The following is a 21,412-nucleotide window of genomic DNA, read 5'->3' on the forward strand; positions in this document are numbered from 1 at the left end:
TACGATGCACTGTGTGTTCTGACAGCTTTCCATCATAGCCAGCTTAACTTTTACAGCAATTGGGATTGGACCAGACATGACAGACTTTGCTCCCCACGTGCATCAATGAGCCTTGGGTGCCCATGACCCTGTCGTAGGTTCACCGATTATCCTTCCTTGGACCACTTTTGGTAGGTACTAACTAGGTCTGTCGAATTAACGCGTTAATTTAGGCGATCAATTATGGAAAAAATAATACATTAAAATGATCAACACATTTAATGCACCCAACCCCAGACCTGTAGGTCATCATACACACTCGCCGTCCACATGATGTAAAAGAAAAGGTCATTAGACTATTCCAACTTCTTCCATTGCTCCATGGTCCAGTTCTGATACTCACATTCCCATTATAGTTGCTTTCAGCAGTGGACAAGGGTCAGAATGGACACCCTGACCAGTTTGTGGCTATGCAGCCCCATGTGCAGCAAGCCGTGATGCACTGTGTGTTCTGACACCTTTCTAGAACAGCCAGCATTAACTTTTTCAGCAATACAACAGCTCTCAGTAGTAGACAGGACGAGACAGGCTAGCCCTCACTCCCCATGTACATCAGTGAGCCTTGGGCGCCCATAACCCTGTTGCCGGTTCACCGGTTGTCGTTCCCTGGACCACTTTTGGTATGTACTAACCACTGCATAACGGGAACACCCCACAAGACCTACCATTTTGGAGATGCTCTGACCCACCCGTCTTGCAATCGCAATTTAGTCCTTGTCAAAGTCATTCAGATACTTATGCTTCCGACTTCCGGTGTGAGAATGCCGTGCGTGCCTGGCTGTTGCTTCACATTGGAGCATCTGATTGTTTGCTTTGTTCTGTCTCCGTTGAGTTGTCCTGCATCAGATTATTTGACTTCACTAAATTTGCACCCTCTCTGGACTGTGACAACTACTGGTATACTTTGCATTGACAATTGAGAAGTTCTTCCTGCTACCAGAGTATGCTGTTGACACCGGTGTTTACCTGCTGCACTTGGCCTTGATACAGCTGCTCAATTTCACCGGTACACTACGAGCCCTCTCTCTCCGTCTTTCACTTCTTTATGGTACAGCTGATGAGTGAGTTCTTTGATACTCTCTTTATTATCTGGGTCACTAGTTTCTCAACTGGTTGGGTAGCCTTCTGCTTGATTAACTAGGTGGTGTTAAGATAGTGGAGTTCTGGCTGACGGTGCGGCGGTAGTAAATTGCGCGCTGTACGTTGTATACGATCATGCATTGGAGCTGTCCCCTTATTATGCTACTACTCAGTCTTATGATCGACCTTAGCGCGCAAATCATGGAAACTAATCTCCTAATTTCACAACTCAGGGCCCTGAACTTCCACTCCCGTCTAGATCCTGCAACATACCAGCTTTGCGGTGAACTCAGAATCTGCCGTCGCCCACGTTACATCCATCGGTCAGCCCGGAATATCCCAGTCGTCTGTCGTTCGTCTCCCACCGCAATTCCTACCACTGGGACAAATAGACTGCTCTATGCTCGTTCTTCATCCCAGCGACGTCTAAACTCTTCCAGGAACTTGATCACTATTACTCCAGATAAGTTCTGCAACAAGAAATGTCCCGATGTCCCCTATCAAAACTATGCCTTGTTAAATTGTTGTTCTAGATGGACAAAGCATAATTTCTCAGTGAATTTATTATTGATAAGTGTATTGTTTATCTTGACTGAAACCTGGCAAATACCGCATGACTACCTACAACTAAACCTCCTTACTCCCAATGGATATAAATATATATCGCAACCTCGTCCCCATGGCAGAGGGGGTAGCCTTGCTGTAGTGTATAGAGAAAATTTAAGAGTTGTGGTGATTAGGCTTTATCCTGTTACTTCTTTTGAATATCTAGTCTTTAAGAAGTCATACATCTCTTGCTGTGATACTAATCTGTTGTCCTCCAAAGCCCACCTGGCAATAAATTTTTTTTACTGAACTTTGTGAAATACTTACCCTAGCCTCGGCTGCCTCGACTCATATTCTCTTGATCAGTGACTTTAATATTCATGTTGATACAGATTGTGCTGATGCCAATGAGCTCCTGTCTGTTTTTGACTGCTTTAACCTTACACAACATGGGAACTATCCAACAGACAAAAATGGCCATACACTTGATTTAATCTGCACTTCTTACCTCAGTAATGTCTTTACATCTGACTCATGGTTAGCTACATCTGACCATAAATAAATTGAGTTTAGTATCAGCATACCACTGTACAAATCATAAGAAAACTAGGATATCGTATCATAACCTTAATGTTGTTGACCCCTTTCTTTCTCTGCTTGTTATCTACATCTACTCTAACTGATTCAGTGAAACTTACTTCTCCTTCTGAGATCCTCTCACAGTATAACTCTACTATCTCGGGTGCTCTTGAAGACCAAGCCCCTATTAAAACTATGCTGGTACCATCCACCCACTCCTTCCCACGGTTCAACCCGGAACTCCGTGCCATGCAAACAAAATGTCATCACATAGAAGGACTATACAGAAAAACAGGCCTCACAGTGCACATTAGATCTATCTGAACATCAACTCAAATATAAAACAGCCATAAATACCACACGCTCTTCATATCCCTCGTGTCATCAGAAATGCAAGTTGCCCTCCCAAAGCTCTTTTTTCGACAGTTAGAAACACAACCTTGATCCATCTGTCCTACTAAACTTCCGCCCAATTTCAAACCTGCCTTTCGCATCAAAGTTACAATCCCAGTTACAATCTCATTTAGTGGCAAATAACCTTTTTGACCCTTTTCAGTCTGGCTTTCGAACGTTTCATAGCACTGAAACAGCTCTTGTGCGGGTCGTAAATGACCTCCTCTCTGTTGACTCTGGGGGGTCTCAGTATTCTAATACTACTTGACCCGAGTGCTCGACCCTATCTGCCACAAAACACACTTTTCCTGTCTCACAGATATGGGTATCACTGGCGAGGCTCCAGCTTGGTTTACATCATCTCACAGATCGTAAATATTTTGTTTCTATTAAAGGCTTCAAATCCCAGACTGGCCCCCTCATCTGAGGCATTACCCAGGGCTCCGTTCTTGGCCTTCTCCTTTTCATAATTTATATACTTCACCTCAGTCACATTATCCGTCATCACAATCTCCAATATCACTGCTATGCTGATGACACACAAAATCTATGTAACCGCCCGGTCTGACATATCCATATCAACCAGTGCACTGACAGCCTGCACTCATGAAATGAAACAGTTAAACAATAACTTACTCAAATTCAATGCTCAAAAAAACTGAAATAGTGATTTTTGGCTCACATGCTCACAGACAAAATGTTGAATTAAGCCTGGATATTGATGCCTTCCTAACAAAACCCTCTGGAAAAAATAAAAAAAATCTGGGCACCCATACTAAACGTTTTGAACATATTAATCCCACTTTGGCTGGTTTGCACTGGTCGCCTGTCACATTAAATTCAAACTTCTGCTCCTCACCTTCAAAGCCTTAAATGGTCTAGCACCCCAACTCTTCGATCATCAAACCTAGGACTTTTCTGTGTCCCTAAATTCAGTCTCTCCATTGCTGGTAGCTGATTCTTCAGCGTAGCTACCCCCAAGTTATGGAAGGCAAAATCTAAAGAACATATCCTCCATTTCCTTGTTTAAATCACAGTTAAAATCCTCTCTTTTCCCAACACTACCTCTCTACTTCTGATGCCTGACTTTCTGGATTTTGTTGTTTGTTTTTTTTGTCTGTATGTTCAATTGTTGTTTGTTCCTGATTGTAAAATCTCCATGAGCTATGGAAAAACTATATAAATTATACTTAATAATAATAATAATAATAATAATAATGATTGTCCATTTTTCCTGCTTCCAACACATCAACTTCGAGAACTGACTGTTTACTTGCTGCCTAATATATACTACCCCTTGACAAGTGCTACTGTAATGAGAATGTTATTCATTTCACCTGTCAGTGATTTTAATGTTATGACTGATCGGTATGTGTGTGAATAGACCCACCATCCTCTTTACTAGGAACACCTGTATCTTATCAGCCAATCATGTGGCAGCAGTGCAATGCATAAAATAATTCAGTAAATGTTCAAATGAAACATCAGAATGAAGTAAAAACGTGATCAAGGTGCTCACTTCATGGTCACAATTTACCCATTTTGGCTACTTCAGGCATGACAATGTAACGAAGCAAAAGTCATCTGAAATTGGTTTCATGAACTAGACAGTGAGTTCAGTGATCTTCTGTGGCCTTCCTTGTCATCGCACCTGAATCCAATATAACCTTTGGGATGTGGCAGAATGTGAGATTTGCAGCATGAGAGTGCACCTGAAAAATCTGCAAGAATTACATGATGTAATCATGTAACATGGACCAGAATCTCAAAGAAATGTTTCCAACATCTTGTGGAATCCATGCCACAAAGAATTGAGGCTGTTTTGAGAGCAAAGTGAGGCCCTACCTAGTGTTAATAGTGTTTATAATCAAGTGCTCAGTGAGTGTAACTGTTGTATAGACACCCATCATGTTGTAGACAACTATCTAAAAGCCTAAATTATTTAGCCAAATTTATGTACTTTATCTTACGTGCTGCACAGTTATTACCATGCTGTGCTTTCTGCTGGTAACATACCTTTGCGAGCACTTGAGCCCAGGCCAGTGCGGACCTCTCGGAGACGAGGGTGCATGATTGGTGACAGAGCCACTAGAGGAAGGTGGGTGGGGCCCCCACTACTGTTGTTGCGGCCGGAATCAAGACTACTAGGAAAATTTACCTACAACAGACACACATACAGGTAGACACATACACACAGACAGGCAGACACATAGACGTAATAAATAAATAAAATTTTTAATCATCGTAATATATAAATAATAATAATGGAGAGTAAGTAGTGCAGTCGTTGTGAACATTAATACATCACCTAGAAAATAAGCAAATTTATGTTAATCGCACAATGAAGTGTGTATCCATACCTCAGCTACAGTAGGGACTTCGTAATTCGCATTCTCTAATGCTTCCCAAAGTACCGAGTCTTTGGTCCAAGCCCTGCTTTCCAGCACCTGCTCTTCTATGACGTTTAAGTGCTTCACCATGTCTCTAGAGAGGCCCTCCTCAGAGCGGATAAACACCTCGATCACCTGCACACGTATGCATACATAACTCAGCGTTATTTTATGATCCTCTTAGACAGAATAACGTCAGATGATTTCACACTCATACAAAGATATTCAAATAACATTGGCTCATTTTAATAGTAAGGACACTTGTGTCGTGTGGAATTGAAGGCCTTTACATAGGCTGAATTAAGAAGCCTATGTTATGCTTTTTTTTCCCCCTGTAGTTCATAACTTCAGTGATATACCCATAACCAGAGGCTTAATATTATACAATTACAACAATAAATGGTAAAAACACAGCTCTTTAAGCTCTATGAGGTTATGAAACTGTTCAAGCATGAAAGCTAAAAAAATGTCAAATACAAGTGGGCTAAGCTTTTTCTTGATACAGAAAATAAATCAAAATTCAGTCTTCGAATAATGAAGTCCTTCAAAAACATCATTAAAATAAGTTGTTTGAATAAACAAATAAACTCTCTTATATAAACACAGAAAATGCCAGACAAAAGTGCCACTCTTAAAATGGTCAAGTAGTAATGTAAATGTGATATAATTAGAGTTTGAATACTATTGACATCATCGCCCCTTCATATAAACAAAGATTTAACGTTCAGCTACCCAAGGACTGAAAATTGGGGTTCATCGATAGCAGATTTTTAAGCTAGAGTACTGATACTTTTGCTGTAGTACTCACTCACACAAGTATTTTCAGTTACACAGCAGTACAGTGAGAGATGATTTGAAGACAGCTTGTTTATTCAACTGTTCATACAACAATTTCACTGCCAACAACATCAGTTGTAGGACAATTTGTGAACAGTGCACCGGAGTACTAAAGAGGCATTTTTAGCTGTAACAACGTTAACCAAAAGTTCAAACAATGTCTCAAATAAATAAAAAAATCTAAAAAAAAAAAATAACAGCTATAATAATAAACAAAAATTGTAACCAAAGCCAAGAGTGGCAACAGCAATACTACAACCACAGAGAAGACTGTTCATTGGAATTCAGCTAATAAGGACATTCCACAGATTAATTATTTATAGATAAAGGTTCCTAGAATGAAACCTAGATGTCTGTGCACTAGGACTCCTTTAAAAAAGTAAGTGGCAGGTTCTTTCAGGTAAAGAGCAGCATCTCTGCATGTTTGGCTATAAGCCTGTTTCTTGTTTCATTAAGAAGGTGTGACAGAGCTGAACAGTCTTTTGCTTTCCACACTACTGCACGGAGCCGAAAGATATTTTCGTGACCTCGGAGCTAGAACTGGAAATCGTATTTTGTTAACGGACAGTACTGAAAGGGATCGTCTGAACGAGGCATTGTGGTCTCTCCAAAGTATGTTTCCAACGGTATGGCATCAGCTGCTGGAGCACTGCACTGTGATACAGATGCATGCTCTGCAATTTCATCAAACATGCTATCCAGACTGTTACTGCGCTGGTCCTAGCAAGGCCTTTTAGTAGGCAGTTCCTCCTGCTCCTCGAGTCCGGCTGCCTTTCCAGCAGATATTTTCTGTAGCTCCAGCATCACAATTTCTTTGGTCTCCTTGGCACTGTCTGTGTTTGAGAAGAACCTATCCTTATATCTACAACACGAAACACATTTGCTGAGGATATGCACACTGGGCTTTATGCCAAATCATTTTTTCGCAAATAACAATTACCTAAAAGTAAATGTTAAGAAGGAATTTTGTGAACTAGCAACCATATCTAAAAATCAGTAAATTATCAGTAATAAAGTATAATAATAACAACTAATAATAACAACAACAGACCATGTAAAATGCACATTCGACCATTTTAATGCTATAATAAATCTACATGAATTACAATACACATTAGTCTATTTTGTTACCTTGGATCTAGTATAGTTGCGATGCAGTAGAGCAGGATTTGCTCCATGGTGGAAAAGCACTTCTGCACAGCAGCGAGCTGTTTTATAATTATTTTTTAAATCCCGTGGTCCCTGGGACGAAAGGCTTGGCAGTCCAGTACCATCGGTCCCCTTTATCTTGTTTTTGGCATTATCATGGAGCACAACGTGGACAGAACTTTTTGGAATGGACCAAGTTTCAAGCACTTCCTCAAATACACTCGCTATCGCCTGGCCTGTACGCGAGCTGCTAAACTGCCTTGCTTGAATCACGGCCTGTTTGAGAGTGAAATCCCCGTCTATCCATCGCGCAGTTAAGATGATGAGTGACTTTGGACACACTGCTAGTCCGAATATCATTAGTAGGGATGCACCGAAATGAAAATTCTTGGCCGAAGCGAAACCAAACATAATGAAAAACTTGGCCGAAGGCCGAATACTGAACACGTTTTTTCACCACTGCATAAATTAAATAGTCAAAATGTGCTTTTTACTATTTTGTCTTGCTTTTCAAAGAAAAAAAATCAATTACAAAAACTACAATTTCAAAATATTTAACAGTGAACATTTTTTTTTTCCATTCCAGCAGGCATAGGCTACCAACAAGGCACAATATAACTTTAAATAAATAAAAGAGTAAAATCAGAATATTTTGATGTGGTCATCTTTGAGCCCCTTGAATAGCCGATGTTAGTCCTATAACTGACTGCTGAAAGAATGCAACACTCTGTAGCCTACAACTAAAAAGTGCATTGACAAGAGTGCAGAAAATGGTTCTATTGGGTTCTACAGGGCTGATGATATTGGGGATATATACCGCTCGCGTCCCTGTACACCTCGCCGAGTATTAGTAGATATAGTAGAGTTAGATACGTTGTTAATGTTCTGTTCCCTTAAATAAATACGTCTTTACCTGCTTCCGTACTCTACTCCCTTACCTCTCGCGACGTGACAGAATACTCCGGAACAGAAACAAAACAAACGCACGTGTCCACAGTAAACAATGTCACGATTGTCAACATCCAAAGAGCATGCGCTCGTGCATGTAGCTCGTGCATGCGCGCGCCCCCTCATCGCTCCGAGCGCTGCCGGAAGTGGAGGTCGTGAAATTTGCGCGTCTCACTCTGGTTGCTAGGCTATTTGGCCTCATCATCAAACACATCATTGTTCGGTCAAATTTATTCGGCCTTTTCACTTATTCGGCCGAACACCAAAAGCGCTTTTTTTTTTTGCTATTTTCAGCCGAATAATTTCGGTTGCCGAACATTCGGTGCATCCCTAATCATTAGTAAAGCTGACTGCTGTTACACCATGTAAGAAGCTCATGATGTGCTTTTTACAAAGTCGTGCATCTTTGGTAACACGGTCTCTGTGATGAGATAGCGACTGGGAATGTCGTACTTGGGCTCCAAACCCTAAAAAGGCGTTGAAATCCCACGTTATCAACGACTGACAGTGGTTGATCGTCAAGAACAATATATTGGGTGAGTGCCTCTATTATTTTCACTGCCTTGGGGTTATCTGTTGACATTTTTCTTGCCTTGCTAATGTTTGTTGCATGCTGCAGCTAGCAGTAAATCGAATATATATATATTTATATATATATTCTAACTTATATAAGTTAGAAGCAAGATTCTAATGGAAAAAGAGCTGTTACTTGGACTTGTGTTCCAAGGGTTTTAAATCAATTACATTTACTTATTTGGAATGCACTGCATTTGATTACTTTCAAACTTTTAAATGTCATATAGTTACTTGGTAAACAATATAATAAATCATAATTAAGGTTTATTTTAAAGACATTTTTATTCTGACCTTGTAGAAGTAGAATGGTCTAAGCTGGAAGGTTTCTAGAATCCAAGGGAAGGTTCGTTGAGAACTGTAGGCAAATAGCACAACCTCCAGACAGCAGGCCAAAAGAGAACAGTGGAACACATCCTGTTCTAACAGCACCTTATGAGACAGTGAAACAAAAACATCTTATGAGACAGTCAAACAATATACCTTTCAGCTATCTTCAGCCATTTTCTGCCAAGTGTATAGCCAAATGTTTGCATAAAAGTCTTGAAAAGGTATAATATGTTAAGGTATTTAGGAACTTCAATACCTTTCCATCCAATGGTAAACATATTTTGGTAGTAGCAGTGTGTATGTGCATGTTTTTAATATTTTAGGTATTGTCAGCACTATTTCTCAACTGAGTACTACACAAATATAAGCAAAACATGCAAGATCTTAGATGTTAGATGTAAAATAAAAGTGTTTAATCTCTCCTTTATATACTTACAGTCATATCTTTACCCTGGAGTCTCTTAATCTCTTGAGCCATAACATTCTCCAGAATCTTAAAATACAGTATTTCAGCTATCTTCAGACGGTTTTCTGCAAAGTCTACAGCCAAGATGGTAGAACAACAACAATGACAAACAAATAAATGCATAAACACATTACATGCATTGGTTTATTAAAAGGGGGTGGTATGTTAAATACATTCATGAGAAGAAGGTACATCCTCCTTCAATTCTATATTTTTATCAGGGCCTAAATAACAATTGTGTGGTCCTCACCAGCTTCTACAAACAAATAAATAACCTCAGGTGACCCCCCCCCAAAAAAAGGAGTCCATTAGTCTTGACTATTATTTTGAAGAAATTTTGGCCCAATATTCTTTACAGCATTGCTTCAGTTCATTCCAGGGGATTAGTTTATACACAGCTCTCTTAAGATCCTGCCACAGCATCTAAACGAGGTTGAGGTCTGGACTTAGACTTGGCCGTTCAAACACCCCGATTTTTTCTTCTTTAACTATTCGATTTGCTGGTGTGCATGGAATCATTATCCAGTTGCAGGACACAGTTTCGGTCCACCTTAAGCTGCTCAACAGATGGCCTCAAATTTGTCTCAAGAATCATGTGGTATGAAGTGTTCTTCATTGTCTCAACAACTGCAAATGTCCCAGCTTCTTTGGCTGCAAAACAAGTTCAAATCATCACACCTCCACTACCATGCTTGACAGTTGGTAAGAGGCGTTTGTGGTGATGCACCATGTTTGGTTATCGCCAAACAGGGCGCTGTGCATGAGGTCTAAACATCTCCACCTTGGTCTCAGTCCAAAGAATATTGTTGAAGAACTTTTGTGGTTTATTCAGATGCAGTTTTGTACATTTAAATCATATTTCCATATTCCTAGCCACCCTTCCATGAAAGCCATACTTGTTCAGTATTTTTGTGATTGTGCTGCCATGAACAAACTTTTACTGTGCATACAGAGGCCTGTATGCTACATGATGTAGCTCTTGGGCTTTTCCTTATATTTCTGAGCATTAAACGGCCTGACCTTGGACTGAATTTGCTGGGATGCGGACACCTGGGAAGACTGGCAACTGTCTTGAAGATTCTCGATTTGTAAACAATCCACCTCACTGTAGAATGGTGGATTTATAACTGTTTGGAGATGGCCTTATAACCCTTCCCAGATAGATGATCAGTAACACTTGCTCTGAGATCATGGCTGATGTACTTTCTTCTTAGCATGATGTAGACACACCCAAGTGCCCCAGCTCTGCTTTTATAGAGGTAGTCACACTTCTTAATGATTAACTAATCGATAAATAAAAATACACAATTGAAGTAGGGTGCAGTTTCTTTTTGGGTCATTCCATCTCAAGTGGCCCAATGCAGGTTCCTCGACCACTTAATTTTCCTAGTTTTTTTTTTTTTTTGGAGTGATTACCTCTATGCATTGGCATTGCAAAACCACCAGTTTTATTTATTTATTTATTTATTTTATTTTATTTTACTTATTACAACTTCTTACTTATGAAGAATGATGGCCATATTTGTGCCATGACGCACAACAAATTTTAGTTATACAGCTATTTATGGAAACTTCATTATCTTGGCATAGGTTGGTCCTAGCTCCTTGGAACAAAAACTGATCCCAGAGCACATTACAAGGTACATATATAGTCATGTGATTTTTACCACTCCTGGCAGTTAAGAGGGGTTAAATAGAATACACTTCATATTCAAGTAACATGGCCTAGCAGGCCTGTTCATTAGGCATTAAATAACATGCCAGATAACTTAAAATCTAATGAATTTGTGCAAGGTTTCTAACCCATGTGGGCTCCCTGAAGATCATCCGTTTGTTTGGTGTAGGCCTGTTTAAAAGTCTCTCCTAGCTTCTTCAAACGATTTAAAATGGCTTCAGTGGGGTCACAAGAACAAGACCTGTGGAAGGAAAAAGGGCACAGTTTATCAATGTATTTTGTTAAAACACCACCATCCTCATCATCCGTTTTACCATGCAAAACCTTGAAAGAATCCTTGAGATTCGACATAAAAAGCAATACAAAAACCCAGCACAAACAAAGCACATAAGCTTCTTTTCCAGTATCAAGCAAGGTCAAGCAGTTACTGCAGCTATGGTACAAGGCTTGTGAGAATGTATATGATTTCTTTTCCTGTGGTGTTGCTAAATCAGGACTAGTATGAAGAAAGACAAACTATATTGACACTTGTGTCACCTGGAATGTGATCAGATCAAGTCCTAAAACTAGATAAAGAAAACTCGAACAAATGACAAAAAAAAGTAGTTTTATTTATTTATTGGGATTATCCAAAATTATCCAACATTAAATATCTATCTAAAAAAGTATGTGAACCTTTGCTTTCAGTAACCGGTGAGACCCCCTTGAGCAGCAATAGCTTCAACCAAATGTTTCCAGTAACTGGTGACCACTATTGAGGGTTTGAGGAATTTTAGCCCATTCCTCCTTACAAAACTGCTTCAACTCAGTAATGCTGGTGGGCTTCCTTGCATAAACTGCTCTTTTTAGGTGCTTCCACAACATTTCTATTGGGTTATGGTCTGGACGTTGACTTGTCCATTCCAAAATGTTACATTTCATCTGCTTTAACTATTTCTTTGTAGACTTACTTGTGTGCTTGATGGTTAAGTTTCAGTTCACAGACACCTGTATTCTGACCTTCTCCTGTAGAATTTGCTGGGCTAAGCCAGAATTCATAGGTCCATCAATAATGTCAAGCTGTCCTGGACCCGAGGGAGCAAAGCAGCCCCAAACCATTATACTGCCACAACCATGCTTCTCGGGTAGGATGAGGTTCTTATGTTGGAATGCAGTGTTTGGTTAAAACTTCTCATTTAAATCAAAAAGTTCTATTTTGGATTCATCCATCAACAGAACATTCTTCCAATAGGCTTCTGGCTTATCCACTTGGTGGAAAATTCAGCAGTAGTGCTCTTGTTGGCTATCCTGCCATGCATACAGTACTTGTTCAGTGTACCTGGTGGTGGACTCAAACACTGACATTATTCAATGAAAGAGTGGCCTGCAGATCCTTAGATGAGTGAGTAACAGTGGTGCTGAATTTCCTCCATTTGTACATCATCTGTCTCATACCACTGCTATGCTGATGACACCCAGCTCTATTTGTCCTTCCAGCCTGATGATCCATCTGTCTCTGCACGAATCTCTGCTTGCCTGTCAGACATCTCGGTCTGGATGAGGGAACACCACCTTAAGCTCAACCTGGCAAAATCCGAGCTTCTCTTCATCCCAGACTGTCCCTCAATCAACCACAACCTCATTGTACAGCTCGACTCAACCACACTCAAGCTAACCAGGAATGCCAGGAACCTTGGGGTGACTATTGATGACAGCTTGACCTTTACAGACCACATCTCAACAACTGCACGGTCCTGTAGGTTCATCCTGTACATCATCAAGAAAATCAGACCCTACCTCACTGAACAGGCTACACAGATACTAGTCCAGGCTCTTATCTCAAAACTGGACTACTGCAACTCACTACTCTCGGGCCTCCCGGCCAGCTCCATCAAACCCCTTCAAATGATTCAGAATGCAGCAGCAAACCTCATCTTCAACCAGCCCAAGAGAACCCATGTCACACCCCTCTTCATCTCCCTCCACTGGCTTCCTGTAGCCGCCCACATCAAGTTCAAGGCCTTGATACTCACGCACAAGACCTTGTCTGGAACAGCACCCTCCTACCTCAACTCTCTCCTGAAGGCTTATGTTCCCTCACGCAATCTGCCATCAATCAACGACCGATGCTTAGTAGTACCTATTCAGCGTGGCTCAAGGTCCCTTTCAAGAACCTTCAAACTAACTGCTCCTCTGTGGTGGAATGAACTTCCAACCTCAATCTGGACCGCAGAATCCGTCACTATCTTCAAAAAACAGCTAAAGGCCCACCTCTTCCGTGAACACCTAACCAACCATTTAAAAAAAACAAAACAAAAAAAACCCTTACACTGGCACTTACACCTCTACTCTGCACACTTTGCTTCTTCTGGAACTCAATTAAAGATCTTGTATGGTAGCACTACTTGTATTGTTCTCTGCTTGATATATCGCTTTGCTTGCATTTTCTCATTTGTAAGTCGCTTTGGATAAAAGCGTCTGCTAAATTAATAAATGTAAATCCGTCTCACAGTGGACTGATGGAGGCCAAACTCTTTAGGAATGGTTTTGAAAACGTTTCCAGCCTGGTGAGCATCTATAACACTTTTTCTGAGGTCCTCTGGAATCCCTTTTGATCGAGGCATGGCACACTTCCATACACCTGTGTTGAAGACCAGTCTTTGAAACACCCGACTTCAGTTAGTACCAAAGTATCAAAAGGTTCACATATGTTTTCTGACAAACATGTTTAATGTTGGATAATTGTGCTCAAAAATTCAACACAAAAACTATAATTGGATTCTCCTGATCTACAGTCCCTTCTGAAAGTATTGGAAGAGCAAGGCCAACTCTGTTTTCTCTATACATTGAAGACAGTTGGGTCTCAGATCAAAAGATGAATGAGAATAGATCAGCTTTCAGTTCCTCATATTTACGTATAGATGTGTTAAACAACTTAGAACATGGCACCTTTTATTTTAACCCACCCATTTTTTCAAGTGATCAAAAATATTGGAACATGTGACTGATGGGTGTTTCCTGCTGCCCAGGTGTGCCCTGTTAAATTGATTGTTTAAAGAATTAATAGCTCTGAATGTCTACTCTTGGTTTGAGCCCTAGGTCTTTGCCTGTGAAGATTGCATTTGGTGTTAAAAAGGATAAACCAACATGAAGAGCAGAGAGCTGTCTTTGGGAGAAATGCAAGTCATTATGAAGCTGAGAAAAAAAAAGGAGAAAATTGATCAGAGACATTCACAAACACTAGGCACAGCCAACACAACAATTTGGAATGTCCTGAAAAAGAAAAACCACTGGTGTACCACCAACCAGACACGGAACAGGTCAACCAAGGAAAACAACAGCAGTTGATGAGAAACATTTTGATAGCTGTAAAGAAACACATGAAACCAACAGTTAATGATGTCAACAACCTGCACAGGGCAGGGGTAAAGGCATCACAATCAATCATTCGAAGAAGACACAAACTGCAGAAATAAAGAGGCCATACCACAAGATGCAAACCACTCATCAGCAGTCCAGGAATACAGAGATGTGCCACAAAAGTTCTCGAACCAAGATTAACTACTACCAAAGTGATGGAAAGGCCAAAGTGTGGAGAAAGAATGAAGCTTTAACATAGAAGCTCATCAGTCAAGCATGGTGGAGGTAGTGTCATGGCTTCGGCTTGCATGGCTGCTTCTAGAATGGGCTCACTAATCTTTACTGATGATATAACTCATGATGGTAGCAGCAGAATGAATTCAGAAGTCCAGAAGAAACAATCTGTCTTTCAATTTACAGAGAAATTGACCCAATCTATTTGGGAAGAACTTCATCATGCATCAAGACAATGACCAAAAAGACACTGCCAACACAACAAAGAGCTTCATCGGGGGAAAAGTGGAAGGTTTTAGACTGGTCAAGTCATAAACCCAGTTGAGCATGCATTTCACCTCCTGAAGAGGAGACTGAAGGGAGAAACTCCACAAAACAAACAACAACTAAAAGAAGTTGCAGTACAAGCCTGGAAAAGCAACACAAGAGAAAAATGCAATAGTTTGGTGATGTTAGTGGGTCACCTGCTTGATGCAGTTATTGCAAACAAGGGATACACAGGCAAATATTAAGTGTTATTTACTTAGATTTACTTTAAGACTATGGGTTCCTATTAGAGATGTAATGGTATGAAAATTTCATATCACCATTATCATTTCCAAAACCATGACAGTTATCAGTATTAGCAAGGTATTGTTAAAATGTACTGAAAATGTACAAAAAGTACTGATACACACACTGAAATCATTTAAACAGGTTTTATATTTGACTATAAATTGATGGATGGTTGTCACTAGGCTTGCTGTGATAGTCGGTGCTCCCGGTGTTACACAGTGTTCAGCCGCACTTGCCCACCACGGCACCGTTCCCACTGTCATTTTGCTTTTTTTTTTATAGTAATAAAAAAATCATTTAGTTCAATTAGAGAACATTGCACAAGGCAGTGACGGTTCCGCGGAGAATTTTCAACCTTCCAAGAGGTTTTGTGACCAAGTCAATCTCTTCAAATGCTATTGAGCTTTAAAGTACGGTATATTTTTTGAACGAGTCCATATGGTATAAAAAAAATCACAATGTTTACATATGAGTTAATAGTTTATTTTATTAAATAACAAAAATCTAGTGTGCATCATAGCAGATACCTACATGAACACAACTGTTGTCAGTTTGTTTTATGACTAAGTCATTCTCTTCAAATGCTCTTGAAGTTAGAAACGTGTATACCAATGTCGTATGTAACTCGAGATTTAATTTAATTAATTTGCGAATATCGAAGGTCCAACGTCAAGCCAACTTCATGCCAGTCTTTCCACCTCGCTTTTAAATCGCTTATGAATGCCTGTGCGCATTTCACTTTTGAATTGGCAGCAATTAGGGGACAGCAATTGCTTTAATGAGGAGTATTATTATTCATAATGAAAAACACAACAAAACAAACTCGCTTATATTAAACCAAATCTTATGCCATCATCTTGTCAGTCAGCTCGCCACAGTCTCATCACGTGATAAATGAAATCTGACTCCTGCTGATCTGTGCTGTGACTCTGACTCATTCGGCTCATGCTAAATTGAGCAGACACATTAAGTTTTTTGAATTGTAACGTCCGTTTTCATGCTCAAAATACAATACTGCATGCGCCAGACTCATGCTGGGTGTGTGGACAGCATTTATCATGAGTTTTACAAAGCACGATAATTGCACACAGTTTTAATGATGATTAAACATCACAAGCTAATATTAATTTTATTGTGAAACTGGTAACCGTTTCATCCCTAGTTCCCATAGTTTTGTTCACATACAAATTGGGTGGTCTGCCACTAAAAGTGCCATGTTTTAAGTTGGTTAACACATCTAGATGTAGATTAAAGTTAAAATTCTGATCCATCATCTCCTATTCATCTTTTGATCTCAAACCCAATGTCTTCAATGTATAGCAAAAACAATAGAATTGGCCTTGCTGTTCCAATACTTTCAGAGGGCCTGCATTTTAAGGACTTAAATGAGTATCTGAACACATTTCAGGTCAAATTCATGCAGAAGTACAGAAAATTGTAAAGGGCTCACAAACTTTATGTGCAATAAACAATGCTATTTTCAGCCATCAGGTAGCTTGGGCCTCATTTATCACATGAACACAAAAATATATTCATCAAATCATTCAAAAGAACATTTAGGTATTCATGAAAATCCTGATAGTTTGGAAAAACACTGGCATCCTCCATGAGCTTCTGAGTTTGTGTAAATTTACAGAAATAGAATTGGCATGGGTTACTGCAATTTTATACAGGCTGTGAATTATCAAGTTTAAATACAGTGCTGTGAAAAAGTATTTGATTTCTTCTGTTTTTGTGTACTTCTCATAGTAAATTGTTTCAGAAATTCAAACAAAATTTAAGATAAAACAAAAGCAACCCGAGAAAACACAATACAATTTGTTAAATGTTATTTATTGAAGCAAAAAAAAGCTACCAAATACCAACTTGGCCTGTGTGAAAATGTATTTGCTCCTGTAGTTACTAATTCCTCAAACCTATGAAACTACATTCTTAATGGGGTTCAGCTGGCCTCATTACTGCAAACCCTGCTCAATCAAATCAACACTTAAATAAAACTTTCAACAGCATGAAGCTGGTTAAAAGATCTTACCCAGTAACACACTATGCCAAAATTGAAAAAAATTCCATAAATGATGAGGAAGAAGGTGATTGAAATACATCAGTCTGGGAAGGGTTACAAAGCTATTTCAGAGGCTCTGGGACTCCAAAGAACCACAGTGAGAGCCGTTATCTCCAAATGGAAAAACACAGTAGTTAACCTTCCCAGAAGTGGCCGACTTTCCAAAATTCCTCCAAGAGCACAACAACTACTCATCCAGAAAGTCACAAAAGAGCCAAGGACATCATCAAAGGACCTACAGGCCTCTCTTACATCAATAAAGGTCACTGTTCATGACTCCACTATCACAAAGACACTGAGCAAAATTGATATCCATGGAAGAGTGTCGAGGTGAAAACCACTGCTAACCCAGAAGAACATTAAGACTCGTCTGAATTTTGTCAAAACACACCTTTATGATCCTCAAACCTTTTGGGAGAATGTTCTGTGGATTGAGGAGTCGAAAGTGGAACTGTTTGGAAGACAGGGTCCAGTTACATCTGGCTTAATCATACCTATGGTCAAGCATGGTGGTGGAAATGTGATAGTGTGGGGATGCTTTGCTGCTTCAGAGCCTGGTCAACTTGCAATAATTGAGGGAAACATGAATTCTGCTGTCTACCAGAAAATCCTAAAGGAGAATATCTGGCCTTCATTCCGTAAACTGAAACTCAAGCGCAACTGGATTGTGCAACAAGACAATGATCCAAAGCATAGGAGTAAGTCCTAGTTCTAGAAGTAAGTGAGTGAATGATCTCCAGTTATCGAAAGCGGTTGGTTTATTACTGCTAAAGAAGACACAACCAGATTTTAAGCTTAAGGGGCAATTAATTTTTTTACATGGGTGATAGGTGCTGGATAACTTTTTTTGCTTCAATAAAATACATTTTAAGAAACTGTATTGTGTTTATTCAGGTTGCCTTTGTTTAATGCATTTCGTTTGAAGATCTAAAACTATTTATTATGAGAAAAAATAGAAAAAGAAAAGAAAGCACTGTAGCTTATTGATTTCAACTGCAAACACAAATGTAGCACCAAAGTCGGAGTACAAGTCTGTTCCACAGTGATGTGCAAGAGTTGTTCTAACACTTAAAACAAAACATAGCAGTTTCCTTGTGACATGCTTGGTGTCCATGATTACAGAGTAAATTTCTATTTTTCTCCACTTTCATGTAAATCCATGCCTTGAACTTCCATGGAAGTCCTGACTTGTCCATTGCTGATAGCCATGCTTTCAGCACTGTACAAGTTGACTGGACCACTGCAGTGTCTCAGGATGCAGTTGAAGATCTTCCCCAGCTCTTCATAGGCTTCTCATGACACTGATGAAATTTGAACTACTCCCAAAGAGAAGTGGTACTTGTCAGACATTCTTCCCTTCTTTTATTTATTATATATATATATATATATATATATATATATATATATATATATATATATATATATATATATATATATATATATATATACACACACACACACACACACACACACATATACCCACACCCCCCACACACACACATACCCCCACACAAGCCTTTATGTTGTGCTTGGTTAGCAGTGGTTCCACTTGGTTTTCACTTTGCAACCTGACCTTATGTAAGGCTTATCTGCAGTTCCTTAAATGCTGGTCTGTGTTCTTTTGTGAATTTCTTGAATGAGTGGAGGATGCATTCTTGGAGGAATTTTGGTAGGCCGACCACTTCTGGGAAGATTCACCACTGTTTTCTTCATTTGGAGAGAATGACATTCAGTGTGGTTTGCTGGAGTCCCAGAGATTTAGAAATGGCTTTGTAATCATTTTCAGACTGTTACATTTCAATAACTTGCTTTCTACTCTCTTCTGGAATTTCTTTTTGATCACAACATGGTGTGCTACTTGTTGAGACCTTTTAGACTACTTTGCATTGCTGTAAACATTGTTTAGCTGTTTAAATGCATTAGGGCTGGCAGTAATCAAGCCTGGGTGTATCTAGTCTAATTAAACCCACTTATCAATTAAATCTGGTTACTTGAGCCAGTTGGATAACTTAATAAATAAAATTATCATTTAAAACCATGTTGTTTACACTCCAGTTGTCTTTGTTATATTAAATTTAGTTTGAAGACCTAAAACAATTAAGTGTGACAAACATGCAAAAACAGAAGAAATCATGAAGTATTTTCTTATTTGCTTCAGTTAAAGCAATTAAGTCTGCTGTATTGACCTAGTACTTGCATGAAATAGCCTAATTTTGCACAAGTAGCAAAACCAGGTTATAAGAAATGGGCCAGGACTCATACCACTGCACTTGAGGTAATGAAGAGATCATATCCCTCTCAGGAGGCAGTAACCCATGCACATTTTTGAACCAAAACAGGTTTGAAAGTGTGTTAGCAGATTTTAAAATAATCACACACCCTTTTGCATCACAACAACAAAGTAAGAGCACTGCATTAAATTCTGACCCCAAAAACACAATGCAAAGGAAATAAACCTGGCTTTAATTAATTAATTAATGATCAAACATTAATGGTTACAGGCATAATTATCAAATAACTTCATAACTGACAGAGAGAATAACATTCACAGAGAGACAGAAGTATTGAATGCCCACCCTGGCACCAGTGCTAAATCTAATATAATGAGCCACTGTTACAAAGCTGTAATGAAATGCCACTAACTTGAAGATCTGGAGCAGGGTATCAGTAGGGGCATTGCAGAGGCCAGCCACCATGCTCTGCAGGCGACTCACACTTTGAGTAGCTGAAGAGACAGGTGTGATCAATACCTCCTTCTCCTTCAGGTACCTACGCCCTGTAAGTGGAGTGGAAGGGGCCAGCGAATGCATCTGTGCAGAGGAATTAACACAGCCATGAACACAGCCTGCTTATAGTTCAGCTTTTGGCTTGTCAATGCCCAAAACCTACATTTTGTAGAAACAATGCAGAAAGATTGCACTCCATGTTCCCTAATCAACATAATACACATTAAAATTTAAGAGATTATTAAATAGCTCTAAAAGTACTTCCCATTAGAAAATAAAAATCCAAAATAAATTTAAAAATGTGATGACACATTGTAGATGCATTACATGTAATTCTGCCCATCAAAGCTTTGATAAACCGAGTTCAACCGAGTTATGTGACACTAGGCTTGTGCGATACAACAATTTTATATCACACTGCCACTATATCCACTAACATTTATGCCAATTATATTATCAGACCTGCCAACCTTTACAGATTTTACACAAGAGCTCCTCAATTTAACTTAATTGCACTATTATGAGTATTACTTGACTATGTGGACATTAGACAACAGATTTGTGAAAGGATTTATTGAAACACATTTTCACCATATACTGTGCATTACTACAGAATGACTTAATTTACCACCCAGCGGAGTTTTCACGATTGTTACAGCTCAGGAATGCACAGCGGATATTATTAAACCCTCACCAACTCTCTTCTAAATGCTGGAAAGCAGAAATACTTCTAGTTTTTCCTGGGTTTTTTTTTTAGCTAGTGGTTCTGGATGATTAAATCTTTTATCATATTTAAAAAAGGAAAAGCAGGGAAAAATCAATATCACACAAGCCTATGCGACACTAGACAATTTTCTGATCAAGTCTTTTCAACTGGCAAATAGTTAAAGGTTAATGGATTGATTAATCAAATGAACAGTGTTTTAGGTGTAGTTCATACCTTCTCAAAGTGCTGCTGAAGGTTGTTCTCGACCTGCATTTGTGTTGATAACTGACTAGATGGAGGCTTAGGGGTCATTTTATTTGGTGTGCCAATCTCCTCATCGGCGTCAGCACCCAAAAAAACCCGCTCATCAAAATCACCCACAGTCAGGACATATTCTTCATATTCACGATTTAAGGCTTTGCTAGACAGTCACACATAAATACATGTTTGTTTTATTCTTTACGGCTAAATGTATAAATAAATGTCAGAGATAACCTTTACAAATTTTCATACTGTAATTAGTGAACATTTAAGCAATTATTATGTTAGTAACTAAAAATGGTAATGACACTATAGCAAAATTATGTATTTCTAAGCAAGACTTTATATGGCTTTACAATTATGTGAATCCACAAGCATCATCCAAGCCAGCGACAGTTAAATGTAGCTTTACTGGGGAAATAGTGTACCACATATTTACTACAACATAAGTATGTTATACCATAACATTGTATGTGTAAATGGTGAATATGAAGCAAATTAGGATTGGGCCTAACTGAATTGCT

General features: G+C 39.2%; 1 protein-coding gene across 4 annotated transcripts in view; it reads right to left on the reverse strand.

Annotated features, from left to right (window-relative positions):
- Positions 1–21,412, reverse strand: part of rbl1 (retinoblastoma-like 1 (p107)) — a 58,810-nt gene that overhangs the window by 9,698 nt on the left and 27,700 nt on the right. For all 4 annotated transcript variants that reach the window (XM_053637924.1, XM_053637923.1, XM_053637926.1 and 1 more), the window contains 7 exons: positions 20,862–21,048; positions 19,839–20,005; positions 11,134–11,246; positions 9,301–9,404; positions 8,829–8,966; positions 4,998–5,162; positions 4,654–4,795 (listed from right to left, as the gene is read on the reverse strand). In XM_053637924.1, the coding sequence (XP_053493899.1) occupies positions 4,654–4,795; positions 4,998–5,162; positions 8,829–8,966; positions 9,301–9,404; positions 11,134–11,246; positions 19,839–20,005; positions 20,862–21,048 (1,016 nt within the window). The remainder of the gene's footprint in view (positions 1–4,653; positions 4,796–4,997; positions 5,163–8,828; positions 8,967–9,300; positions 9,405–11,133; positions 11,247–19,838; positions 20,006–20,861; positions 21,049–21,412) is intronic.

Source organism: Ictalurus furcatus, chromosome 12, assembly GCF_023375685.1.
Source record: "Ictalurus furcatus strain D&B chromosome 12, Billie_1.0, whole genome shotgun sequence".
NCBI classification, from domain to species: Eukaryota; Metazoa; Chordata; class Actinopteri; order Siluriformes; family Ictaluridae; genus Ictalurus; species Ictalurus furcatus.